The 27,987-nt window shown below is 48.8% G+C and overlaps 1 protein-coding gene across 4 annotated transcripts in view; it reads right to left on the minus strand.

Annotated features, from left to right (window-relative positions):
• pak4 (p21 protein (Cdc42/Rac)-activated kinase 4) overlaps nucleotides 1-27,987 on the minus strand; it is a 33,349-nt gene extending 5,362 nt beyond the window's left edge. Inside the window, exons 1-10 of one of the 4 annotated variants that reach the window (XM_030380283.1) lie at nucleotides 27,834-27,987; nucleotides 8,753-8,980; nucleotides 7,420-7,643; nucleotides 6,304-6,505; nucleotides 5,268-5,513; nucleotides 4,317-4,814; nucleotides 3,697-3,830; nucleotides 2,846-2,972; nucleotides 573-698; nucleotides 105-239 (exon numbers count right to left, since the gene is read on the minus strand). In XM_030380283.1, coding sequence (XP_030236143.1) covers nucleotides 105-239; nucleotides 573-698; nucleotides 2,846-2,972; nucleotides 3,697-3,830; nucleotides 4,317-4,814; nucleotides 5,268-5,513; nucleotides 6,304-6,505; nucleotides 7,420-7,643; nucleotides 8,753-8,953 — 1,893 coding nt within the window. In that variant the 5' untranslated portion in view covers nucleotides 8,954-8,980; nucleotides 27,834-27,987. Of the gene's footprint in view, nucleotides 1-104; nucleotides 240-572; nucleotides 699-2,845; nucleotides 2,973-3,696; nucleotides 3,831-4,316; nucleotides 4,815-5,267; nucleotides 5,514-6,303; nucleotides 6,506-7,419; nucleotides 7,644-7,818; nucleotides 8,249-8,752; nucleotides 8,981-20,380; nucleotides 20,559-20,621; nucleotides 21,032-27,833 lie in introns of those variants that run through there. The other 3 variants (XM_030380284.1, XM_030380285.1, XM_030380287.1) reach the window with 3 other exon arrangements.

A 27,987-nucleotide genomic window follows, 5' to 3' on the forward strand; every position in this document is an offset into this window, starting at 1 on the left:
GCCAATTAACCCCCCGGAGATGACCGAGGTCAGCGCCCCAACGACGATCCATTAAACACATTTAGTCTAGAGGTGTCAGATGGGTGTCAGGGCGAGATGCCGACCTTGTGGAGGTTCTTGAGCTTGGGCGGCAGGTTGTCCCGGATCATCTTCATGGCTTTGAGGGGCGGCTCGTTGAAGTAGGGCGGCTCGCCGTCCACCATCTCTATCACCATGACGCCCAGGGACCAGACGTCCACCTGCAGACGGGACACACACACACACACGCACACGCACGTTAGGAACAGGAAGTGAGGGCAGACAGGGAAGGTAGGGCACTTGGGACAAGCTTCCCCTGCAGAGAAACCTCCCAAAGAGCCACGCTTGTTGTGGTCGGAGCCCCCAACCCTTTTTTGTTCTGGTGCAGGATTCAGCATGGACACACAGAGACAGAGCGAGAGAGACACAGAGAGAGAAAGAGAAAGAAAGACTGAACAGACAGAGACAGAGAGAGAGAGAGACAGACAGAGAGAAAGACAGTCAGAGAGAGACACACACGGAGACAGAGAGAGAGCGGGGACAGTGTGTCTTGCCTCTGGGCCGTAGGGCAGTCTGGAGATGAGCTCTGGGGCCATCCAGTAGGGGGTTCCCACCAGAGACTTCCTCCTCTGGACCTCTTTAGACACCTGGGCACAGAAGCCGAAGTCTGACAGCTTCACCTGCAGGAGAGGCAGAACACGGGGAGGCACGGTCAGAGTGAGTGAGGGAGTGAGGGAGTGAGGGACAGCCACTTCACGATGTGAAAGGAGCAGCGTCCGAGGAAGTCGATTCTGAAAGGGGTATCCGTCTGGGCCAGGCTTCTCGTCAAAGTGTCATTTGCAAAAAAATGTTTAGTGATTTAGTGTCACCTCCACACGGAGGACGTTGACGTCGTCTAAATTAAGTTAGAATCGATACCAGGTTGAATCGTAGAGCGACTTATTAAAGGGCAGGAAACACACTGCCAGATGAGGAGCAGAATGCAGAGTTTATGTGGTCATACAGTCATATGTGGTTAGCGAACATCAGCATCAGACGCCTTCCGTTTCCACTGCGGGCGAATCGCTCGCATTACGCAAGTCAAATATTTTGCCATTTTCTACATCTAGGGCGGTGTGTGTGTGTGGGCCACCCACCCTAGTTTCTGAGAAAACTGGGTTGGTGTCCACCATCATGATGACACCCAACTAGAGAAGGAACCTTCTTGGCTAGGTTATGCAATTTATTGAAGAAGCATTATTTTCAGATTCGCTGATAACAAAAAAGAAATTCCGGCATCTGACAAAACAAAGTAAACCACACGATTCTCACGCTGTGATGCAAATCTTCCTTCCCCACCTTAACGCACACGTGTGCACACTAACGCACAAACATTCGCGTGTGGCACAAGCCTGAGTGAGTTCACATCCTGTTCCGAGCACTGTGTGCGCTCAGACCAGAATTCTACACCAGACAGGGCAGCAGTCAGTCAGTCAGTCAGTCAGTCAGTCAGTCAGTCAGTCAGTCGGTCGGTCCAACACACAGTTCAAGTGACTTCTCGAAAAACACAAGAATGGAGTCCAACACGCCACGCAAATCTTCACACCACTGCTCAAAATATATAAATTAGAAGAAGAACCTCCGGCTAGATCTTATCTATCCTCAGAAGGTGCTTGATCACACCATGAATCATGGGGTGGGGGAGAACCTATTCAGAGTTACAGATGAAATGATGTCCTGTTGCAGAACCAGCAGCTGACCAGCTTGTGCACCACTGATCCCCCCCAACAGTAAGAACTCTACTAAACGAGCCAGGTCTGAACAGGCCAGGTTCATAACGTGGTACACTGCAGCCTTGAAGATGACGTGCTTAGCGTCGGCGTCTGACTGCTCTCAGCGCGGGAACACAAAGCGTACTGAAGGGAGCGTTTCACATCCACTCAGAGGGAACCTCTGAGTACCGCTGCAGAATAAGGAACAAAGCACATCTCCATATAGAGACGTAGTACCGTGTATGTGGTACCATTTAGAGCAGGGGGGTTTAAAAAGTCAATTTAGGAAGCTGCTTTTGTAACACCTTCTCAATAAAGACGCTATGATCCTTCAAGAACGTAACATCTTCATAAGACAGAGGTGAAGTATGATCTCAGGTCTGCTTTTGAAGCCCTTAATAAGAGTTGTCTGGCCAGGAACAAGTCATCCGCTGCTACACAGATTTAAAACACCAGAATAATGAGAGTGAGAGTGTAATCTGCAGTGTAATCTGCAGTACATTATTACACGTGATCAGCCCTTGTACTGGTTCTCAATGGACCTCTAGGAATTAGTACATGGAGCTACAGCTTCAATCAGAACCGCCATACTGCCTGTTGCTCAGTGGCCAGAACTAGTGCAGTGTGCACATCCTTACGACGGAGGCATGACCGCGAGCAGCCCATCTGTGCTTTTTTAGCCGACTGCTGCAGCAGGTGAGAACCCTCAGCCTGCAGCCACAGAGAGCTGCAGCTACGAACTGAGACAGAGAGACGAGCCCGTGTGGTTGGCAGAGAGATTCTTTGAAAAGGGACCTTGATGTTATATCTTCCTCATTGTTGATGGATCAACTTTGAATAATCTCGGAAAAGAGAAGCGGAACAAGTTATTATTAGTAAATTATTAGTTTCGCATGAATTTCGATGTGTCCATCTTTCTTGTGTGTGTGTGTGTGTGTGTGTGTGTGTGTGTGTGTGTGTGTGTGTGTGTGTGTGTGTGTGTGTGTGTGTGTGTGTGTGTGTGTGTGTGTGTGTGTGTGTGTGTGTGTGTGTGTGTGTGTGTGTGTGTGTGTGTGTGTGTGTGTGTGTGTACGGACCCTGCCGTCGTGGGTGAGCAGGATGGAGTCACTCTTGATGTCTCTGTGGATCACGCCCTGTGCGTGGAGGACGGACAGCGCCTTGAGCACCGACACACACACTGTCGCTATCTGCTCCTCGTTCATCCTGGAGAGAAAGGGGGAAATGTTAGATATTTGAGTACATCCACGGCGAAATCAATAGCAGTACTGCCCCCTTGTGGACATTAAACACAATTCTCGTCCATCCATCTCGTACTCTCAGCTACTTTTCAGTCAGCTGATAAAGTGTGGAGTGTACGCAGACTTAGCACAGCGAAAATTTTACCTCCTACGTAATCCGCGTTCGAAACATTAAGTCATCGTTCGACGCGATTGTCCGTTGCCAGGCAGCTTTCAAAAAACCCTCGCTCATGTTGCTAAAGACGAAATAACATAAACCAGATAACACTTGTTTTTACTTTATATTTGTATTGTATTGAATTTAGCTAGTAAACTGAGTGTTGAAAATTGTATCATAGTCTAGCTAGCTTGTGTTAATACACTCAGTTTGCTAGCTAAATGTGTTTAAACAATTAAATACAATACAAACATAAAGTTAGCTAATAAATGGCATTTGTAAAATAAGTGTTACCTGTTTAACTTTATTTCGTCTTGTGAGGCTCAATGAATGAGCGCGAATGTTCATGAACATTCCTACGTCATCTTTCGACGCGATCGTCCGCTGCCAGGCAACGTTCGACGCGATCGTCCGTTGCCAGGCAGGTTTGGAATTTTCGAACGCGGATTACGTAGGCGGTGCTATTTTCGCCCCCGGTACAATTTTGGTGTGACAGCACCATGACAACCAACTCTCCCCCCCCCCCGCTCACCTTGTGTGTGTCACTATGTCTGTCAGTGCCCCTCCCTCCAGGAACTCCATGACGACCCAGAGCTCGTCGCCCACCAGGTAGCTGTTGTACATCTCCACCACGTTCTCATGGTGGTAGTCCCTCATGATTACCACCTGCAATCAAAGAGAATTATTACCATTACATCCACTCATGTGTATGTAAATTGATCCCCAACACGAAACCTTCTTAACTACTCCAGCCACAGATGGCAGCACCTTTAGACAGGTGAGGAAGCCGGAGCCAATACGTTACATAGGCCACGCCTACTTGATACAAGCAGAGCGGGAGTCTGATTAGAGGTCAGAAACACAAGGCAGCCCCGAGTTTCCAGATAGATACAAAGGACTGCGGTTTGTCGCTCCACGTGCGTGTTGAATACAACTCCCCTCCTTCTGCTTCATAGTTACCATACCGAAATACTTAAAAAAATAAAGTGACTTAAAAGCGATCCGGGTTGAACTACTTTCTTCTAGAACACGGCAATACAGAGATGTGCAATCTCAAGTACAAGATTTCATTGAGATGATTGCAGGAGGTGCTGCCAGAGACCCCCGAAGCAGCACGAACCTCCCAGCATGCCCGGCGGCGGGGGGCCTCACCTCGTTGAAGAGCAGCTCGCGGCGCTGCTGCTTCCGCAGGTCCATCTTCTTCACGGCCACCAGCTTGCCGGTGGTCTTCACCGTGGCGATGCACACGATGCCCGTGGACCCCTCCCCGATCTTGATGTAGTGGTCCAGGTAGGTCCGGGGGTCCCCGGGGTCCACCACCATCTGCAGGGCCGCTCGGAACTGCTCGTGGGACACCCTCTGGGGCTCCCGCTGGGGGGAGCGCCCCTGGGGGGGGGGCCCGGCGGGGTGGGTGCCCGGGGGGGCCGGCGGTCTGGGGGCCGGGACGGGGGGGTGAGGGGTGTGGGGGTGCTGGGGCGGTGGTGGAGGCTGGGGGTGGTGGTGCTGCTGCTGGCGGGCGGGGTCGGGGCCCAGGCCGGGGTGGGAGGCGTGGTGGTGGGGGAGGCTGATGGGGGGCTGGCTGCCCGCCGTGCTGCGGGTGGAGCTGCTGGAGGGGCCGTTGTGGGGGGAGGAGTCTGGGTGGCGGCCGGGCTGGGGGACAATAAACAAGCAGAACAAATATGAGTGAGGAAGAGAGGGAGCATGATAAAGAACAAGAGGGAGGGGGGAGGGGGGGGGAGAGAGAGAGAGAGAGAGAGAGAGAGAGAGAGAGAGAGAGAGAGAGAGAGAGAGAGAGAGAGAGAGAGAGAGAGAGAGAGAGAGAGAGAGAGAGAGAGAGAGAGAGAGAGAGAGAGAGAGAGAGAGAGAGAGAGAGAGAGAGAGAGAGAGAGAGAGAGAGAGAGAGAGAGAGAGAGGAAGGTTGAGGGAAGTAGAGACAAAGATCAATCCTTGCAAATCCTAAAAAACAATACATTTTGCCTTGATGGATTTTCTGTCCGGCTGAAGCGTGCTAGCTACACAAGTGGTTAGCATCGCAGTACGAAGAGGGAGCAGAACCAACCTAAACATTATGGGATGTGGGGTACGGGTGGTTCTCTGCCTCACCTGGCCGGTGGGGCTACGGCCCCCCTCGCTGTCGGTGCGGGGGAAGGTGTTGAAGGGCCGGGCGCTGGGCTGCAGGGGCTTCAGGGGCCCCTCGCTGACGGGCAGGACGGGCAGGACGGGGGCCCGGATGCTGGGCCCGGAGAGGGGCCTCTTGTCCCGGGGGGACTGGGGGCTGCCGTCCCCCCGCCCCGTGTAGCTGGACTTGGGCCTGCGGTCGCTGGGCGGCTCCCGGCGGACCACCGGGTCCTGACCAGAGGGGGAACAGGGGGAGGTGAGATGGACTGAGTGGCATCACTGGGCCCCTATAGAGACTCTGCACTTTGGATTAAAGGGTCCGCCCACAACCAAATGTAAACGCAGCAGCAGCAGCAGCCTAGGGAAGGGGGGCGGGGCCTCAATGGCGAGGACGCCTCCTATGTCCTTGACACCTAGTCGGGAGTGTTCCTTCCCTTGCACTCGCGCCTTTGTTTGGGTAAATGTCACAATAATAGATGACGGTCTAAAAATACCCCATCTGATGAGCCAAAGACATCGTGATGAGGGGGCGGCGCCTCGGGGTAACGAGCCCGCCCTGCGGCTGCTGCTGCTGCTTCAGCCGGAACGCAGCCAACTTTTGGAAGAGCGAGGTCACCGCTGCTGCCCTCTTAGCTCCTCCCCTCTTAGCTCCTCCCCTCACCGCTCCTCCCCTCTCACCTCCTCCCCTCTCAGCTCCTCCCCTCTCACCTCCTCCCCTCTCACCTCCTCCCCTCTCAGCTCCTCCCCTCTCAGCTCCCCCCCTCTCACCTCCTCCCCTCTCACCTCCTCCCCTCTCATCTCCTCCCCTCTCAGCTCCTCCCCACTCAGCTCCTCCCCTCTCAGCTCCTCCCCTCTCAGCTCCTCCCACAGGGGAGGGGGATTCTCTCAGCTCCTCGTCTCTCAGCTCCTCCCCAGGGAGGAGTCTCTTAGCTCCTCCCCCCTCAGCTCCTCCCCCCTCAGCTCCTCCCCCTCCACTCCTCCCCCTCAGCTCCTCCCCCTTGGGGGGGAGTCTCCCAGCTACCTGGGGGGGGTTCCGATGCTCCCTGTCCCTGTGTGGGGGCGGGGGCGGGACTGGTCTGTCCCCGTCTCGGGGGGCCCTGCTGGGCTCCTGGCCGCGGGGCTGCTGCTGGGGCCGGCCCTGGTGCCCGTCCTCCCTGTGCGGGGGGCGCACCGCCCGCGGGGGCTGGCGGGGGTCCGCTCCGCTGGGCTGGTCTGGTCTGGGTCTGGTGCAGGGAGGAGGGGGGGGGAAAGGGTTAGCACTGCCGGGGTCAGGAGCTACGCTACGCCCCGATAGCCCAGCTAGCCCAGCTAGCGCTACAAAGCAAGGCTGCAGACAAGTTAGCATCATGACAGGCCTCAGAACAATACCAGTTGGAAGAACGCGTGTGGTTGAGTGGCTAGAATTTGCCGTCTAGGACTAATAAAGTACATATTAGTCTGTACTTTATTTTTGTTTGGTTTTACCTTCCCCAAAATTACACGTTTGGAACTGAACAGGGAATTAAACACTAGTGCCGAGACGTTCCTCTTTCGGTGACGACTGGAACCGAACCGATGCTACTTCCTCGCTATATAAGTCAGATGTTAGTCATATTTTTTTTTCTAAAATCAGTTCCAGTTTAGAAAATGAAGTGAAAAGGAGTGAGCTGAGGTCCATTGAGGAACCATGACGACCCCTAAAGCCCGCAGCCCTCCCAGAGTGCCTCGGTGCCGGGTTGGCGCCAGCACCCAGGCGCTCGGCCCAGCTCTGGAGGCTCAGCGGGGCGGGCCCGGTCCATCCTTAGACGGCGGCCCCCAGATGGTGCTGCTGGAGGTGGCCAGCAGGGGGTGCTCACCCCCCTGGACTAGCATGACAAGAGCACTGTGAAGGACGTTACAAAGAGGACCTGGCTCCCTGTGACCAATAAAGGTCCAATGGCAATCATCGTCCAGGCTATTACACCACCTGGCTCTTGAGCCAACATGGCCGCCTAATCATCCCCTGGTCTCTCATTTAATTGCATCATCATTCCTCACCTCTCCACTGTGACAGGCAGTGTATGGTCAGCCCACCCCCCCCCCCCCCTATGTTAAGCCCTTTGAGTGTCTTGAAAAAGCACAGTATAAATGCAATGAATTTTTCATGATCCTTATTCACCTGTCTGCTGGCTGGTATTGTCTGTGCTGTGGATCTCCGTTCTCCTGCCTTCCACCTCCTCCTCCTCCTCCACCCCCAACCGAGGAGCCGGAGTCTCTGCGTGGCTGCACGGGGGGGCTGTCCCTCCGCAGGGAGTTGGAGCGCGTCACCGACATGGTGTCAAACTCATCCAGGAGCCAGGTCAACGAGCCGTCCACTCCCAGCTTGCTGCCGCGCACGATGGTCTGTAGGGGGCAGAGCACACACACAGTCGGTATGAACGTGCACACACACACACACACACTGTCAGTATCTACGTGCTCACAAAGCTGGAAAGCACACACACACACACACACCTCTTTCTCTTGGCTTTGTAACAAAGCTAGTAGAACAGCGGGTTATAATGCACCCATACCAGACCTTGAGAGCTCCTTGAACACATCTGCGAGAGTTGGCCCACACGTTCGTTGCTCAACAGTACCGACTCAGGCCGTTCATTTTCATTAGAACCTGAACGTTGACGATACATCTCCATGATGGATGATAAGGATGATGTCATGGCATGCATTTCTCTGAGCTTGTTGGGGAAACACATTGTTACCGGGGCAACACCTCTAGCCTCCTTCACGAGGTCGTCAAGCCGTGCGAGTTGCTGGTTATTCTTCTAAAACAATTGAGATCATACGATGTATCTTTGTGGAGTGATGTGAGGGTAGGTTATGTACTCCCCTAACGTCGGCGTTGTTTACTGGCAGTAAAGCTTGCTTTGCCTGTAGTCAGGGTTCCTGAAGCTAAAAAGGATTTGGTCTGTACCGAGCTCATCCAGGGTTATGGTTATGGTCAGGACTTCCTGTGGCGTCCCAGATATAGACAGAGCAGAGGACTCAGGTCAACACATCAGCGCTTTGTCTGCCATGTCGGACAGTGTTTATTATTGGACCGCAGAGTGTATAAACAGCAACAGCGAACAACTCACTTAGCCTATTCGGGATGACATCAGGTAATGCTAACTGCGATAGCAATGATTATAGGACTCATTGAGCATTTTGGGGAAACATTTGAGGACACACCATGACCTGTGTGTGAGTCCAAGCCCGGCATTATTTTGGATGCTGATTATGGGATCTCTGATTCATGTTTTCATGATCGACCAGCATCACGGAGGGTGTGGTACATATTGTTACTGGCGTTCCCAAGTACACAAATAATGTCCAAAAATACAAAACTAACAAAAGTAACTTGGTTGTTCTAAATTGGGACCACCCTAACAAACACAAAGCAACGGTCAAATGAACACTTTAGTGTTCTTAACAGTGGCCAGCACTGGAAACACAAGCCGGCGGCGACCTCTGACCTTGCTCGGCTCCACGGTGGTGATGACTGTGACGTCGATGAAGGGCTTGGGCCGCTTTGCCGTGTCCTCGATCAGCGACTGCCATTGCCGCGGCAACCCCACGAACTTCTGCTCCTGCTCGTCGAAGTCGGTGTGCACGCGGTGCTCGAAGTTAGAGGGCGCCGAGATCTGGATACGGGACTTCTTCTTCTTGGTGAACATGATGGCTGCCAGAGACCAGCATCAGCCCTGGAGAGAGAGAGACACATAGGGAGAGAGCAAGGGAGAGAGAGACACAGAGGGGGAGAGAGAGAGAGAGACAGGGGGAGACAGACACACAGGGGGAGAGAGAAAGGGAGAGACAGTGGGGGAGAGAGAGACACAGAGGGAGAGGGACAAGGGGAGAGAGGGAGGGAGAGAGAAAGGGAGAGAGAGACACAGAGGGGGAAAGAGAAAGGGAAAGAGAGACACAGAGGGGGAGAGAGAGAGACAGGGGGAGAGACAGAGGGGGAGAGAGATACAGGGGGAGAGAGAGAGAGAGAGAGGGAGAGAAATGGAGATAGATGGTGTTAATAATATATATTTTTTACATACCTCCTATGATACCAATTTGTATGTTTAATTCCCATTCCAATAAGGTTTGTTTCAATGGAATTCAGCGAGAGATTATGGATAAATGGTATATACAGCGTTTTAAGAGTAACATTAGGAAAACATGGAACCCGGAGTAGAACCCTGCATGAATCGTGTTGTTTTTGTGTGAGAGGAAATGAGGCGAGTGAAACACTGGGAGACAGCGCGGGCGGGCCTGCAGTAAGCCCTAATTGACAAACGACTGATGTGGGGAAGAACTAACAGTGCAAGAAATCCAGTGCGTGTTCACATGTGCGTGTGGGAGAGATAGAGATAGAGAGGGAGACGGTGCCGTTCGTTACAGTCCGTTGAGCATTCGGCGACCTGGTGCCATTATACCAGCTGTGACCTTTCACTGGAGGGCAACGAGGAACACAGCAACAAAAGGCATCAACACTAGACCTCCACCAACGCTGACGGAACGGCTACCCTAACCTTTCCTAATTGGGAGGTTTTTTCGAGATCACTTGAAAAGGTTCAGTTCCAGATGGAGCTGTGGGGTGTGACTGGGAACCAGTGATAACAGCGTCTGCTGATGGGACCCCTGTGTTATAGTCATTACTCACTAGGGCTACTGGGATGCTTGACTCCCCGCCCAAAAGGGTCTAGGTTAGGGCTGCTCGATTATGGAAAAAAAATCATAGTCACGATTATTTTGGTCAAAATTTAAATCACGATTAATCAGACGCTTATTTTTTGAGTTTGAAAACATGATGCATTTATTCAGCATGTCTCTCTCAAAAACACTTTGTAAATGAGAACTTTGAAATTTCGCCTTAAAGAAAAGGCACAAAATGGTCAGAAGGAATATGTTCAAATCTAAAATAATGTATATATATATATCCAGCTGCTCTGCACCTTCTATAAAACATTAAAAAAAAAACGGAAAACTCGGTTATGTTAATTTTGTGATCGTTTGACGCTGAGATCGAAATTCGATGAATCGCCCAGCCCTAGACTAGGTTAAAACCCTTATGTCCACCGACTCCCTGAACCCAGAGCAAGACTAACTCCTAGCCTCTTGTCTGGCAACAAGCAAAAAGAGGACTATGTTTCTTTGACTAATGATTATAAATGACTCAGGGAGTTGTTAATGGTTATTACAGTATAATGCCAATGCTGTAGGATTACAGGCTGCATTGCTACACATGACTAACACATTTGACCAGACGTTTCCTATGATTCAGTGTGACACAGAAACACTATTATCAACCAACGCTGGCGGCTGACGAGAGACTTCGCTGGTAGCAGAATATAAGTGGTTTTGATTGCTTCCTCGCTCCACAGCCCTAGTGCTTGGTCAATATGTACAGGCCTAATCCTCCAGGTAAACAGTGGTGTGGAGCTAATTGGAAGCCGCAAAGAGCTTCTTCCAGACTCCCACAGGGACACGCAACAGGTGTTGTGCCCGCGGAGGAGCTTCCGGATCGGGCCTGGCACCCCCTGGAGCAGAATGGAGGAATCCACTCCCTCCAGATCCACACAGCTTCCTCTAGTGTACTGGACTCTCTTCTGGTCTAGTGTTTGGCATTTTACTGGACTGCATAACCAAGTTTTTTAAAGAAACAAGATGGAGGAATAAGCTGAATTACAGGAAGTGAGCGTGTGTTGGAAGATGCTTTGCACTTTCCCATTTAGTCGGGTGCAACTACACCAAGGACCTTCAACAAACATGTTTCGTTTAAACTAGGTGTGGTATTGGCTGTAAATTACTATTCCCAATGTCTACACTCATTAGCTATTTCTGGTGGTGCGTGCCTACACTTTCACCAAGATTCAGTCGAATACAACACAACAAACAACAAATGAATGTTATAGGATCTATGCTAGTCATAAAACTAAAATTGTTCCCCATTACCCCATATTTGGCTCCATTAGTTGACAGCCCTAAACCACCAAGCACACCCTTACATAAACCAGAGCAATACACCACAACTTCTGAGCCATAATCACTTTTCCTCTGAAATGCATGAATCCAAGTGGCTGGACAAGAGTTTCAACCACACATATAATCCATCACATGTTTCAGTTATGAGAGGTCAGGGGGTTGGGGCAGCGGTTGAGAGAGGGGGTGTGGGGAGAGGGGAGTACAGGGTGGTGCTGGCCTGTTTTTCAGTCCCAGATCAGATATGGGTGTGTTATTAAACACATTCAGGGCTGTCAGAGAGCAACAGAACTCCCCGTGTGGAGGCCCGGAATAACAAGGCGCTCCACCAAGATGGCCGCCCTCCGGCTCCACCGTAACAACACGCTCCGGTCGTAACATTAAACCCCGATCTTATCGAGTGTAGGTGCGGCGAAATCGGAATAAATGACATCAGATTGTGGGCTATCACACACGTTCACATAAAATATAAATTGATGGTCCACAGTACACTCTAGTCATTAGAGAAGAGTAACAGAATAAGGTGTCAACTTATATTCAGACAGCGTGTAATAAATGTCTTTACTTGACCTTAACTTTTGTTAAAACACAAAAATACCAAAACCAGTAGTTTTTCATAGTTAGAGAAGAAGTAGAAGTAGACTGCCTATGTATTGCTATATCCAACTCTAAAACCATACCCTAAAAGTCAATCACCCACTACAACACGCTACATTCCCACCGTGTATGTTGGGATTCATCCCGAAACTCCCACCGTGAGGTGAAGCTCTGGAACAATAAAGAGCTAAAAACACATTTGGTGTGGACTAGTGCGAGCTACCAGATGTGTCCCCGAGGACTCTCAGTAACGTCTTCACAGAGCACAGAGATAAATCTCACAGAACACCCCCCCCCGCCCTACGCTCAGCCCTGCTATTGGCTCGATGGGCTCGCTGAAGACACAGGGAAGTGATCACACATGCTAAATCAGTCAGGAGTCAAGGAATAAGGAGAAGAAGACTTCACCGTGGAGCGAGAACTGCGGCTAGCGGCATGCTGCCGGCTTTCACCGGTATCCGAGAGGCAGCAGGGGGGGGGGGGGGGGGGGGGGGAGAAACGGTTGTGCAGGTGCGACGCAGATCCAACAAACACCACAGTTTCCATAGCACGTAGGGGAGAGGAGCTGGCCCAGAGGGGAGGCCAGCGACACACACCAGAACCCCAGAGCTTCTCTGGTCGATAGTCTATAGAGCAGGGGTCACCAACCCTTTTGAACCTGAGAGCTACTTCACGGGCACTGAGTCATACCGAGGGCACCCAGTTCTATACACTCTTCTGAAATAACAAATTTGCTCAGTTTGCCTTTAGTTATATATTACTATTAATGATACTCATCTATGTGAAGACATGTTAATTAATTAAGTCATGTTAATGATTTCTCACAATAATTATCAACAATGACTTAAAAAAAGGTGGGAAAGAGTTAGTAGTGCTATTTTTAGAACAGGCCTGCAGGCACCTCATGTGGTCCTTACGGGCGCCATGGTGGCACGGTGTTGGTGACCCCTGCTATAGAGTATAGTCTTTTGGTGTGTACATCAAAATAATCATGGCGACACCAATATCAGCCCAGCTAGTTCGCGCCTAGTGCTACAGCTCGTGTTTGTTTCCTTGGCTCTGCTGTGTTTGTATACGTTCAGACAGGCAGGGATATGGAAACCGTCCCGGATGGAGTGAAGAGCTTTTTCATCCCTGAGTACTGGAGTGGTGCTCCAAGGGACATCGCTCAATAAACTGGGCGTCAGTCCAGGTTTATCATGTCAAATGAAACAAATATGAATCCTTGTTTTTGTGCCATAATTTCATTGTTATTAAAGGGGGTTTACAAGCATTTTCTTTCTAACAGCTATAGAGCCTGGCCTTAAGAGTACAACATGTGTTCTCCTGCTGACCCTGACGGAAACACCCAGAGTGACAGGCAGACACACACACACACACAGTGACCTCTCCAGGCATTGGGCGTGACACTGGGTGATTTACATTCAAAGCAGGTGTACAGACACACCTACTAATCCATTCCCAGGAAGCCTCAGGCCACAGCCAGGAAACATCACTCTCCCTAATAGGAAGTCCACTAACGGAGACTGACAGGGGGGAGGGCGGGGGAGGCAACAGGTGTGGGAGGGGAGAGAGGGGGGGGGGGGGAAGAGAGAGAGAGAGAGAGAGAGAGAGAGAGAGAGAGAGAGAGAGAGAGAGAGAGAGAGAGAGAGAGAGAGAGAGAGAGAGAGAGAGAGAGAGAGAGAGAGAGAGAGAGAGAGAGAGAGAGAGAGAGAGAGAGAGAGAGAGAGAGAGAGAGAGAGAGAGAGAGAGAGAGAGAGAGAGAGAGAGAGAGAGAGAGAGAGAGAGACCGAGAGAGACCAAGAGAGACCAAGAGAGACCACACGTGATATTGAAGTAAACAAATGATACATCTATAGCCTTGAAATATGAAATAATGAAACAATAATAAATAATACATTAATGGATAAACCGAAAGCAACAATGCAGCCTGAAAGTCCAGCATCATGTCCTGCATGAACCGCATGCACCAGGTGGTGGTTTAAAGCACCGCTGGGACCCACAACAGGATTACTGCCATATATTGCTCTGCCCGAGCCATTTCCTATTGTTTGGAGAGCTCAATGCGCAGATTCCCTGCTTCTACATGAGACGCAGGCTGACTGTGCCCTGGAGCAACAGCACTGAGCTGGGGAGAGCGGCTGCACCTAAACAGAGTCAGATGGGATCTCACTGGGGAACCTTCTGTTTGTCTTCATAGTGTACCCCCTCTCGCCTCTCGCTATGGACTCAGTGTTTTCCAGAAGAGCCCCGTGTGTTTTAAAGCAGCACAGATTCAACACACGGGAGCCCGTGGACTGGAGACGGTTGGCTGCGTGTCAAGACAAATCGAATGTAAAGAGCGTATTATCTTAAGTGTTGTGAAAACACGTTTGCCATTTATTCAGCAGCAGGGCAGCAGCTGCTGTGTTAGTGTACTAGTACTACTAATGCGTTTCTAACTGTTGCTGATTAATTCTTGAGCTGGGTAATCTCACAGGGCATGTTAAAGTATGCAAGCCTGGAGGTAAAAGACAATGACACTCCCATGTTCAACTGTGTACACATACACACACACCCTCCCTTTATTTGTCTCTCTCCCACTCCCCACTCTCTCTCCCCTAACGTGCTCTGTGTCTCTCTCCCCTGAACCCATTCCCATTTTCTCTCAATGTCTCTCTTCCTCCGATGTCTCTCTCCCATCCCCATTATCTCTGGATGTCTCTCTCCCATCCCCATTATCTCTGGATGCCTCTCTCCCATCCCCATTATCTCTGGATGTCTCTCTCCCATCCCCATTATCTCTGGATGCCTCTCTCCCATCCCCATTATCTCTCAATGTTTCTCTCCCATCCCCATGTATCTCTTGAAGCCTCTCTCCCATCCCCATTATCTCTGGATGTCTCTCTCCCATCCCCATTATCTCTGGATGTCTCTCTCCCATCCCCATTATCTCTGGATGTCTCTCTCCCATCCCCATTATCTCTGGATGCCTCTCTCCCATCCCCATTATCTCTGGATGTCTCTCTCCCATCCCCATTATCTCTGGATGCCTCTCTCCCATCCCCATTATCTCTGGATGCCTCTCTCCCATCCCCATTATCTCTGGATGTCTCTCTCTCATCCCCATTATCTCTGGATGTCTCTCTCCCATCCCCATTATCTCTTGATGTCTCTCTCCCATCCCCATTTTCTCTGGATGTCTCTCTCCCATCTCCATTTTCTCTGGATGTCTCTCTCTCATCCCCATTATCTCTGGATGTCTCTCTCCCATCCCCATTTTCTCTGGATGTCTCTCTCCCATCCCCATGTATCTCTTGATGTCTCTCTCCCATCCCCATTATCTCTGGATGTCTCTCTCCCATCCCCATTATCTCTTGATGTCTCTCTCCCATCCCCATTATCTCTGGATGTCTCTCTCCCATCCCCATTATCTCTTGAAGCCTCTCTCCCTGTGATGACTCTCCACCAACGCCGCTCCATTATCTCCATGCGTCCCTCCAGTCTCGCCCTTATCATGCTCCCTGGCTCTCTCCGTCTGGCTGCTCGCTCCGTCTGGTTCCTCTCTCACCTCCCCTCTCCATTACCTCTCACTCCCCCCTCATCAAGCTCCCCGTCTCCCTCTCTGATGACTCCCTCCATTATCTCTTCCTCCCCTTGCCCTGGCTGTGTGTCCCTGCATTCCTCCTGGGGAGAGACTGTATGGCTGGCTGAGCGGGCAGAGAGCCCGGCCTGTCAGGGGGAGACAGGGGGAGACAGGGGGGTGGGGGGGGGTGGGGCAGCCTGGTGGCTTCTGGGACGTGACTCACGTCCGCGGGAACCGGCCCGGCCCGAGTGAAGCACATGGGTGGTCCCCCGTCAGAGAGAGAGATGCTCAGGCCCCACAACGCGAGGGGGGGGCGTTACAGAGGCGTGGTCGGGGGCCAGGAAATGAACTTTTTGCCAGTGTTCCCGGTGCCTCCCCTCCTGGCAAGTCTGCGTTAACGACTTAATGAACTGTCCTTACCGGCCAACGCACCACTCCCCGTAGGCCTAGGGAGGACACCGCAGACTGGGAGAGAAACGCCTAGCTCTTTGGAACATCCCTCTCGCTGACTAGTCAGGCTTCCGAAGATTGAACGATTTTAAAAGATCAGGGGGGGGGAAAGGCCATAGCAAATACTTGGGTTCAGTTTGAGAACAGAGAATCCAAGCGTGAAAAGTAGTGGTGCAACGGTTCACGGGTTTCCCGTGATCCGTACGGATCAACCATCACGGTTCGGGACGCAAGTGATCCGCGGATCGGCTGATTAAAAAAAAAAGTTGTGCGTTGACGTGATCAGCGCATGTTTAGAGGACAATTCCGGTATTAACAACATCATCAAGTATCGTAGCGAAATACAGTTTCTGTTGTGTTTTATTTGGCGTTCCGTAAATCCCATTGAAACGTAAACCGGAACCGGAACCGGACGTCTTTAGGTTTGGTTGTAGTCTTTTCGCGTATCAACAGTAGGGCTAGAACCGAGCGAAAAGACTACAACCAACCCCCCTTGCAATGAGCATGAGTCTCCCAACCGAAATCAATGGATTTACAAAATGCCAAATAAAACCCCAAACTAAAAAAAAGAAGATAAGGATGTCTGCATTGCCTTGGGAGAGTGTAGACTCTAAACTCCCAAGGCAATGCAGACATCCTGAATTGTAAATCCAGGGTTAGGGATTATTTACTATCCTAACCATGTTAAAAAGAAGAAGGAATAATGCCTCAAATTGCAAAATTTTTAAATATTGACCATGCTTAAAGGAAGCAGGATTATTACCTAATTTTTCACTTTATTTTGTTTTTACACAGTTATTTTATTTTAAATGTGACTTTTTATTTAAAGTCACATTTGTCTTGTTATCTTTATTGTTGTTGATCCGAAAATGATCCGACCCGTGACTCAAAAACCGTGACCCGATCCGATCCGTGAGCTTTGTGATCCGTTGCACCCCTAGTGAAAAGGAAAACGCCTGATGTGGTAACATCCCGATTGGCATTAAACCTCAATGGGGAACATCCAAAAGTATTTCAGTCCAATGAATAAAACATGAATGGGCCTTCTTTAGCAGAAGCATAATTTGGGTTGCCTAAAGGAAAACAAACAGTGGGCCCTTAACTATTCTGTAGTAATGGCATGAACCACGGGACAGATGTGTGCTATGGATAAATAAGATGGACAATAGAGATAAAGACCTTTTTTGCTGCATTAACCATGGTTTTCAGATACATGGAGGTTTTTCATGGCACGTGAACCTCATAGTCTAAAGTACGTTCCACAACAATGGAAAAGGTTAGAAAATACATAAATATGTGAAAGGAGAAGTAATCAAGGTTAAAAGCTATAAATAAATCCAAAAATCCAATAAGTACAACATAACAGCTTCCAAGAACACTGATCCGACCGAGAAAGCTGACTTAACATATTTTGCTGTTCTCTGCCCAGCATGCGTCTTAGAAATCGACAGTGAACACGTCAAGATGTGAGGTACATGCCCGGCTTCTCCTTGCTTGCATGTTAAGCTCGGATGTGATGCCTGCAGAACTTGAACGACCCAAATCAGAGACTGTGGGCCACGTTCAAGCCTCCAGGGAATACTCTCCTTCCCCTAAAGGAGCTGGGCTGAATACAGACAACAATACCTACTGTACCAAATTTGTTAAAAGCCAGAGATCTCCCGGATCAGATATAGGTGGCGGATCCCATCCTGAAACACTAGACACACTCCAACCTTCACTGTGTAACCTTTATCTGTAGCGGTCACTTTAGTTGATCATTTTATTAAAATAATCATCGTTTTAGATGATTTCTTATCAAGCCTAAATTCTCTGAATTCTGAATTCTGATGCTCCAGTGAAAAAGTTATTTAATGTAGGCATAATAAATCAGCCAAATATTATGGATATTTAGCAAGTAAAGCTCTCCTGCCCTCTTTATTAAAAAAACATTTAACTTCCTCTAGTATGTGGTGATATAGTGACAGGGGAATTATCACTTTCAATGCAAAGTATCAGCTTAACATAACTCCCCACAGCACTAATGAATTTCTGCCTGTTGAACCAGCCAAGCATACCACACATAGCTCACCAAGGGGAAGCATTTCTGCTGTCAGATAAAAGGGAAAGACCAAGAGAAAATAAATTGAATCGATATGGGCCAGGCGATGGGTTTTAGATCTTCCCTTAATCACAATGAACAGGGTGGATCCGAAAAGAGTATTTCTATATTGTGTTACAGCGCAAAAGAGCAAAAATATCAAAAAACACCCATATCAAACAGCTGTTTCGGTATCCACGGTCGGGAAAGGTACTTTACAGCCAAGGCAGCAGTTTTCAACGTGTTCCCGACTACGACTCTAAACAACAGAGCCGAGTGTTTGAGACGGGCTGCTTAGCAAGGGCTTTGGGTCCACTGCAGAAATTCTGGCTCATTCAAGTTCAACAAACACCAGGGAGGGAGGGGCTTAGCATCACGTGAAAGCCCTGCCAGGGCCTTGCTTTCATTACACATCTCTTGCTGCATCGGGTATGGGGAGAGTTCAAGTTCAGAGGCCTAGCTGACGAAAACAATATGTTAATGTTGACTTAGTGTAATGTAAAGTCAACGAGAATGACGGTGACATAACAGTACGAGCCACTCACATAAACCGGTGAATGGTTTCAAATGGATTCTTTAGCATTCATCCAAGCGGTAATAGGCCAGTTTATTAAAACAGGCATGTGATTCATCCTATGGGATATTTGGCTTCTTTTCAACTCGTTATCTGCTCAAGGAGCCGCACATGCACCACATGTGGTTTTAGAAGGATACAAGAACCAATTAGACAGCTCATCTGGCCTGTGTAATCCTTCCTCTTATCTCCGGTCATCTGGCCAAGACCTACAGGTCAAAGTTCACAGGCCAAGCCAGGAGACAGGTCACCCCTTTATTTATGCACTCAAGTGATAGTATTGCAGACAACTGCCACAACTAACAGCTGACTGTCTAAAATAGAACAGACAGCACACTTTCTCTAAGGAGCGTTTAAGTTATATTTATGTATTCAACATGTCATGTTGAGAAAAATAAAGTAGGATTTTTGGCTTAATGCAACGTTCCGAGTGAGGATGGGTGAATTCTGTCCTTTTCTGACAATATATTTCTTAATGTTTTCTCCTTGTCACATTTTAAGTTCACATTTGCAAATTTGTGACCCAATAGCTACAAAATGTGTTTTTAACTGAAGAGATGTGGAGGTAGTTGGTTGGCAATCAGAATTGGTTGTTTTCATCTGGAAAATTATCAATGAGCAGTAAGGTAGAAAACATCCACACAGCTAATTATATTTCTCCATGGAGCGAAATGATGGTTGGATTTCAGCCAAACAAAGTAACAAAAGACAAGGCCTGATCCAACTGACTGGGCCATGCCTTTCCCTGCCCCTCCGCCTTAATGAGAGCTCTAGTCATGAAAAGTCAACTGATTGTCAGCAATCATCAAATGGGGTGGTAACAAGAAAGAAGGAAAAATAACCACACAGGACTTAGCTTGCCCCTATGCCTGAAAATGCAAAGTGCCCTTTTCCTGATGTAATCTCCACTAAGGAAAGAACTCACTATGGAGGTCATGTGACAATTCAACATGTTATTCTCAATGTTATCTGGACACACCATCTCTGAGGTGATAATTATTGGCAGTTAGTCACCACACACACACACACACCAAACACCACACACACACAAACACACACAGAGTCATGCACAAGTTCTCGGCAAACTTCCATTGTCCTTGACGGTCAGGACAACCGTGTGAGCGAGTTCAGAACAACCCATCCTGTTGTAGCATTGATATCGTGAGTGGGCAGGGTTACATCTGTCAGCCATTACAGCGAATTAAGGGGGGCAAGATAGGGACCGTCGCTCCTACGCATAGCACAAGCACCGGGTTCCCATGCCTCAAAGAGCAGTCAAAGTCTACATCCACACAATAGATCAATCTCAGGCCATGGGTTCCCCCGCCTCACACGTAGAAGCTCATGCGACCAACAAGAACAACACCATTGTTCCCACAAAGGGAACCAACACGGGTTCCACAGCACAGCACAGCCCATTGTAAAACAAAACCGAAAACGCAAATGGGAAATTATAATTAGAAAATCATGCTTCTTACACCATGAGAGTCAGTCACCAGTTGTTAACAAAGTTATAGCACGCACTTCAAAGCGCTCGTCCCGTAGTGTACACTATTGGAGAACAATAAGCATTTGTATGGGTGAAAAGTAGCCTGTACCTCACCACTAACACTAAGACCATTTAAGTGACCAAGTGGGTTGGGTTGGTTAATCTATATGAACGCCAGGCCCTCGACATATGTCCGCGACACATGTCGGTGGTGTGTTGCAGAGCCATCGCAGCTGTTACCGTTGTCCACGTCTCAACAGGTTTGAGTGGCAAGGCAGGCAGCGGGGAATCGAACAGGAGGACACCCTGTTCGAAACGGATATTCCCCCGTGCTGGTGCAAACAGGGGCTCTGTACTCGACCCTATAAACAATCACCTTATTATGCATTTTGTCTGGCAGTTAATCCTGGCTGTGCGAGTTTCTTTTCAGAACAAAGATGTAGTTGTAGCCACTGCTTGAGTCGTCCTCAATTGGAAGCACGGATGAGATCGACAGTATACAAGCGTTGGGAATGTCACCCTCCAATTCCGGTTATTACATTTCTTGGAACTGGCAAACTACGCTCCAAAGTACTAGGCGGCGAAACTGTACACGTGCATATTTATCAGATACTTACGTTAAACACTTCCTTGTTTACCCAAACAAACGAAACAATCCACCTGATGTCATGTCGCGAGCGGTCATGGGAGAGCAACCACAATCCACCGACTGGGGCACGGCTCCAGCCCGAGCCCGCTCAGCCACACACAGAGAGAGAGAGGCAGCCACAAAGTAGACAGCTTAACAAAAGTTATTTCCTGGATTAATAAACCGAGTGTTACGAGTGCCTTGCAAAAGTCATTAAGCGACCAGTCGCACGCGGCATATTTTAGCCCTTAACCTGGCAGCATTGAACAAGGCAACATTAAAAGAGTTCTCCGATACATGAAGTGTGTCGCATTCCTATGGTTTCAGCAACGGCGGCCCAGTATCATGACGTCACCGGGAAAGGAGCGAGGGAGAGAAAAGGGTGTCACGCGGCACGCCCCTGAACTTTACTTGAGCAGTCAACGTGTGTGTATGTGTGTATTTGTATACATCCCATGTTACAGCTGCATGAAAACGCATGCGTGGAGGCCGGGGGTCGACACCGGTCGACCACCTGTCCCTTTCCCCCTCACCCCTCGATGTCGACGGTCCCATTTTTTTCAAGGTGTCAACATTTACTCATTCTTATCTTATATTTTGTTCTGTGACAGGCTTGCCATTGGTCTTATTAATAAGACAAATTCTCATTGAACTACAAATTAAATCAACAACAGGCATCGAGTACTTCGTTACCGTCACAACATGACCTCACCTTCACCTGATGATGGTGAGGACAGTTGGTGAAGTGCATGTTTCTACATTGCCTTATTTTGACCGAAAATAGCATCTATGCTACAGGGTTATTATGCTAGTGTGGGGATATGGCTTGCAATGTTTCAGCCAGTGCTGCTGTAAATGTTTTTGATAGTAAATCTTCCTGACTGTGGCCCCTTGTTAAACTTTGAGCACCGTTGCTGTCTTAAAGGCCATCTATGACCGCAATCCCCTGTAGGCCTATTGCATGTTTTCGAGAGACTGAGTCAATTCTATTTCAGAATTAATCTACCAACACATGACACAAAAGCCACACACCCCCCCACCCCCCTGTTAGCAGCAGTGACACATCAGAGTTCAAGCTAATGCTATTAATAACCGTCTGATTAGGACGGACCTTTGTGAGATTCCACATGCACTTGCTAATACCCCCGCTGACGCTAGACGATGGCACAAGAGGTCATAGAGGGGACCGACCGCGATGGGGAGGCCAAACAAAAGAGAAGGTAAAAAAAAAAATCACAACAAATGCACCTATTTTATAATCCAGCCGAGGCGAAAATCCGAACAATGTCTACAGATAAGACCGGCTGTAAAATGTAAAGCAATGCAGATAAGGTGATGGGCTTCTTGAATGAGAAGGACAGGGAGTATGGATGACTGCCTCACAACCTTTTTGGGGAGGAGGTGGTACACTCACTTCCCCAGCACCAAAACACCCACTCATTTTTCATTTTAGCCTAAGCTAATGACAAACATGTTGGTTTCCATGATAACGTGCCAATGACATTTTGCAGGCTTACAGACATAACCAGTCAAGGGTGCAAGCAGGATATGAAATAATCCGACACAATTCACTGGAACACAAGGGAAACATTGTGGAGTGTGCAAGTCTACAGTCCAAAAGCACTAGAGGTCAACCAGCAGGCATAAGAGCTTTATCGGAGTGTGGATATTATACAGACTACAGTATTCCACACCTAATCAAATATCAGCTCTGATTATCCCCTAATCAGCCTGTCAACAAATCAACCCAACGCCAAGATTCCCATTCAGAAGCATTTGAGCCAGCCGCAGAATCCAGCGGTTTGTTTACATTTGTTTTGGATTATTAACAACAATACGTTTGTTTATAAATCTGTGTGAGCTCTGTAAAAGACAACAGATTAGCCTGTTTTGACCTGTGGTGTATTTAAGTGTTTATCTTACTTACAGACCTCTGCAGCTGGGTTACGAAGCCTATAGTGTTGACATTCCTCTCAAGGGCCAGGAGAACGCAGAATCAACAGGTCCACTGGACACATCAAACGGGGCACCAACTGACCAATCCCGAGGCCCGGTTCAAACAATGCCTGCAGAGCCGCAGCCAATCAGGGTCCACTTCCAGGAGTAGGTTATGGAATGTTGAAAGGTCACTGATAAATGAGTCTGTGAGAGCACACAGTTGCAGAAAACAATGCGTTGCTTTCTAAAATACATATGGGCACCAGGATCCCTTCCTTTATGAAACTGTGTCAACTGCCCCGGAATGCATAACAGGATATAACAGAAAGTATCAAAGGAGATGATACAGCACTATGTGGCTGGACCTGTTGGTTTCTAACATGTCTACGTTAACACTGAAGCTACTCATCTTGTGTTCTTGTTTTAGGGCAATGATGGGGAGGTTTTATATTACTAGGCCAGGGTGTGAGCAAATATGTAGAATCATTCCAAAAAGTTTCTGGAATGATTCAGTTGCCTTGGCAACTGACGTCAAGTCAAACGTGTTCCTAAAAACACATTCAAAGTGCATCTGGAACCCAAAAAGATAAAAACAGCGACGCAACAGATGAGGCTGGGCTTACATTTCATTTTTATTATTCTTTTATTGTTGTCTCTTCAATGCAAAAATGGGCTTTTTGTCATTGTTGGACATTTAGTTAGGTAGTTAGGTACCATAGGAAAACAAAGGTGCAGTAGGAGGGCAGGCACATCTTTAAAAACGCTGTTCTGTGTAGTATCTTGTAAATTGCAGTCCACGCCATTTTCTCACCGTAACTAAAACAATACCCTCATTTAGTAATAATTACCTCACTGTCATACTGATACTCAAATAGGAGTACGAGCTAAAAAATAAGTAGCATTAAGGGGGTATGTGTCGTAAAATGTCGCCCACCTTTTTGAAAGCAGCACGATAATAATATCCCTTCGGACACAAACTAAACACCGAACGGCCCACAAACACCAATGCACAAACACTTAGGTAGCGCCACGTCACACCGCTGTACAGCAGTTTAAAGACAAACACAGGAGCCATGGAGGAACTGTTTTGGTTGACTAACTGCTGCATGCACGGAGGCCAACCCCTCATTACAGGCTGACTCTGCGTCACAGACCCCAGCCCGCCAGCCATCCCTGCCCGCAGGTCATCAGACAGGTCGTCACTGCCTGCACAACAACTCCAGCGGGTCGGGGTGAGAGAGTGCCCCATTTTTTTTTCAACAGAAATCCCCCATTCCCACCCAAATAAAGACACATCCCGACCAAGCTACAAACACCACATTTCCCACCAGCACCTGCGTTGCGCTCTCTGACCGGGGCTGCTGTGTGTGATGTGTGGCTAATGAGGCATGCTGCATTTTTGTAGTAGCATGCTTCATTAAGAAAACATTTACCCGCAAAAACACTGTGTGCACATTTCCACCGGCTACCGCCGATACGAGGACACACGGTTCAAAGCCGATGGGAGTGCTCCGCTTTTAGTCCTGAATGTGCATGATGGCTTCAGGTCCTCCAGCCATTCACTGCCAAACTTTGCCTCCTGTCACCCAGAACGTTCCAGCGCTGGGCCAATGAAGAATGTAAACAATACAACAGACAGGCCTTCTACATGCTTCTCCTCGCAGTACAAAGTCACCACCCCGCACATCAGCAAAGGTGAACCCAGGCCAGCTCCCAGGGTGAGGGCTGTGTGTGTGTGTGTGTGTGTGTGTGTGTGTGTGTGTGTGTGTGTGTGTGTGTGTGTGTGTGTGTGTGTGTGTGTGTGTGTGTGTGTGTGTGTGTGTGTGTGTGTGTGTGTGTGTGTTAGAGGGACATTTATTGAAATGGGAATGTGTGCGTGCGACTGTTTGCCTGGAAGATGAGACCGATGGGGGGGGGGGGGGTTTCGGTGTGTGTGCGTGTGTTTGTTCTTTCCCAGGATGTACAGGTCCTGGCTTGATAGTGCCACATTGATTGAACAAATTCTACGTCTTTAGATGCCAAACATAAATCGCGTCCAAGGAAACGGCAGAGACACAAATAATGCAATGATTACCATCAATTAATTTGATAGTAAAAGCCTTTCAAACTGTACCTCTGATCAATGATACAATTATCTCTCCATCACTATGTTAAAGACAAGGTCGTAACAAGCCCCCCCCCCCCCCACGGTGAATGAAGCTGATCCAACCGCCCTGCCCGTACCTGTAGAGTATCGTGACTTGCCTTTCGCTTTCTGAGTAAATAGAAAGAAAATCCTGTCATCGACTTCCCAAATCCTGCACAGAAGGAGAATGGGCGGGGCCCAGAGGTTTAAACTGATCCCCAAGTGAGGTCCAGCAGAGCAGGAAACGCTCTACAAAGCACCTTTTGCTGACATGCTTCTGAACAATTGCATAATAAAACTGCCGTCAGTATTATAGCGAGGTGCCTTTACATTTTTCCGATGACTCCAGCCCGTCTACATCTTTCAGACAATTCATGGCATTCACAGGCCAGATAAAATGACCAATGAAAAGTTGTCAGATTGGATAAATCTCAGATTAAATTATACCTGGGATATTCCACCGATGACCAATTTAGGCAGAAAACGCTAGAGCGGAGTGCTAGCCTTTCGCTGCCAAACAGGTGTGAGACCCAAGCTATTGTACACACATGGCATTGATAACAGGCCGGCCCCAGATCCATGTATTTGTATTTGGCAAAGCAAACTGACCTGGATTCAACACAATGCAGGCCTCGGTGCGCATTGTTGCGCCTTAAGAGGGTTAGGGTAAGGGCTCGCTGTGGTTATGAGCTGAACTTTGTCTTCAGCGGGCGCTGGAGCTCCTGTTCTCATGCACCTTGTTGATACTCGCTCGGCTGCCGTGTTCATTCCTGAATGGACCTTTGTTACTTCTGCTGGTAAGACAATAAGCACCGCCTGTTCCTCTCATTCCAGGGTAGTTATCATAACCCGGGGTAGCTGGGTCCTCCAGGGCTTTCGGTTTGGTTTGGTTGGGACCCTGCCTCCTACTTGCAATTTCACACCTCGACCGTATCTTATCAAACGGTCTGCATCTCGCTCTGTTTATCCTAGTGTGTGTGGGTGCGTGTGTGTGTGTGGGGGTGTGTGTGGGTGTGTGTGTGTGTCTAACATGCACATCCATGCATATAACCATGAGTTGCAAAAATCAATGACAGAGTACAAAAAGTCAAGGGTACCACTGACCCCCCCTACTTCATGGACTCCCTCTCACCGTCCCCCAGTGAGGTGTTAATGGGACATAAGCAGGTCTCAAACCCCTTGCACTCTCATCACTGATGGTCATGTGGGCACTGTGTGTGTGCACTGTGTGTGTGCATTGTGTGTGTGTGTGTGTGTGTGTTGGGTGGGGTGCGTGCTTTGTGCCTGGCAGCCCGGCTCTCGGCTGGAGGCCTGGCTTAGCTCGGCAGTGCTCCCACGCTCTCTGCAAACGCTCAATAAACACACAGGCTTACCTGTCCATCACAGGGATGAAGGCCTTCTGCTTTGATCTCCCCCCCCCCCCCCCCTACCACCAATCAAACTGTGCAGACTCTCTCACCCACATTCCATTCCCCCGTTCTGACTCTGCCATATTCTCCTGTGAAACCAGATCTTGGGAGAAACATTTGAGGTTTCCCACCACTGCATAGTGGTTTGAAACTGGGCCTTGCTGTTACTATTAAGTAATTTAGCTTTTTTTTTTTCAGATACAAGTCTTTAAGAGGCAGCAAGGGTTAAGGGCTTCTTGGCTCAAGGATGACTGCAGCCACTGGGGATCGAACTTGGGACATATTGCCGGGACTCTAACTACTAGGCTGTGACGCCCACCCCAATTGCACATTCACATAAACAAATCACCATCCTGAAACATGACAATATGGGCTTGAGAAGAACCGGGAAGGTTACATTCAGGGGCTATCAATAGAATGTGACAATGTGTCTACAGAAGAGGTTAGCACAGAGTGCTGGCTGCCACCAAGGGGATACTAGGACCTTCAATACAATCACAGCCATTATGTCACTCCCTGACGTCTGCTTCAGACTCAGGCTATTAGACCCTCTGATGTCATGTCACCAGGGGCTGTGCACTCCACCGTCTACACCATGGCCATTGGTCAGAATACGAAACGAGCATCCTTACTACGGCGATCAACCATAAACCCCTGACATTCCCTTTCAATTGCACAGACAAAGTACAACAATTATATTCAGGCCCCTGTGGTAAATAGAGTCATAAGCGCATCACTTATGTCACACTAGTAATACATCTAAACCTACTGTTGTAGTAGACTTACATGTCAGAAATACTGCTTGGGACTGCTCCTTGCCATGAATCAGCAATAGAACTGCATTGGTTTAGCAACTAACGGACGTATGGGGTGTGTGCGTTTGCGCCCCCATTCAAAGTCTGGCATTCAAGGAATGTCTGGGGTGCAGACACTATATCCTTGCTGACTGGTAGACGCCGTCCGGTGTCACTCACACACTATCCACTATTGGGTGCACACAAGCACACACACGAGCCGTGTAAAGTAAATTGTAAATCAACTGATAGAAACCGATAGAGAATACACAGATAATAGAACAGATCAAATGCTGTTAATGATACTTAAACGTTAATGGCATTGCAACACCAACACAATAATGGCCATGGGATTTAAACATGCTGCGCTATGAATGAGTGTCAAAGAACCAAGGGATAATATTACATGGTAGATCAGATCTGTGTGATCAACCACACAGACTTCAGATAGTCTACCAATTGTTCGTACAGCAAACCGCTTACCACACCTCTGTCAGTGAACTAGCGCAGACAAAGACACTGTTTTTGTTGGTAGTCAAATCTTACTGGCAAAACGACAAAAGAAAGGCGCTACCCGAACCGGCTTGGCTGTCGGATTTCCCGTTAAGCCGTCTGGCCGGCTAAGAGGGTTTAGGAGGAACACGGGCACTACGGCTGGTAGATCAGCCAGCTTTACTGATGTCTTCCTACTAGCACCACAGACACACGTCCGAAACACCAGCTCGATACGGCGGGTCATGAACCAAACTTGGAGTACATATCGGGCTGTGTTGAACAGCCCGGACAAAAGCACTAAGAGCCCGGCAGTGGATATTAGCCGTAGTTAGCCACTGAGGCTAAACTCACATACGAGAGTTTCGCTTCCAACGCGCCACAAGTAGAGCACAACAATCACACGCCGGGCGGATGAACGATAATCAAATGCAGGGACTCACTCGAAAAAGTCCTCCGTAAACGCTTGTGGTATCGCCGGTTTGAGTGAATGTCCTCCGTCGGTCCTTTGTATATATCCTAACTTTAGTCAAACTGTTTAACACAAGCCGAAGTCTCACTTTCCCGTCGCCATGTTGAACTGGGTAACGCTACATC

Source organism: Gadus morhua, chromosome 16, assembly GCF_902167405.1.
Source record: "Gadus morhua chromosome 16, gadMor3.0, whole genome shotgun sequence".
In the NCBI taxonomy this organism is placed as follows: Eukaryota; Metazoa; Chordata; class Actinopteri; order Gadiformes; family Gadidae; genus Gadus; species Gadus morhua.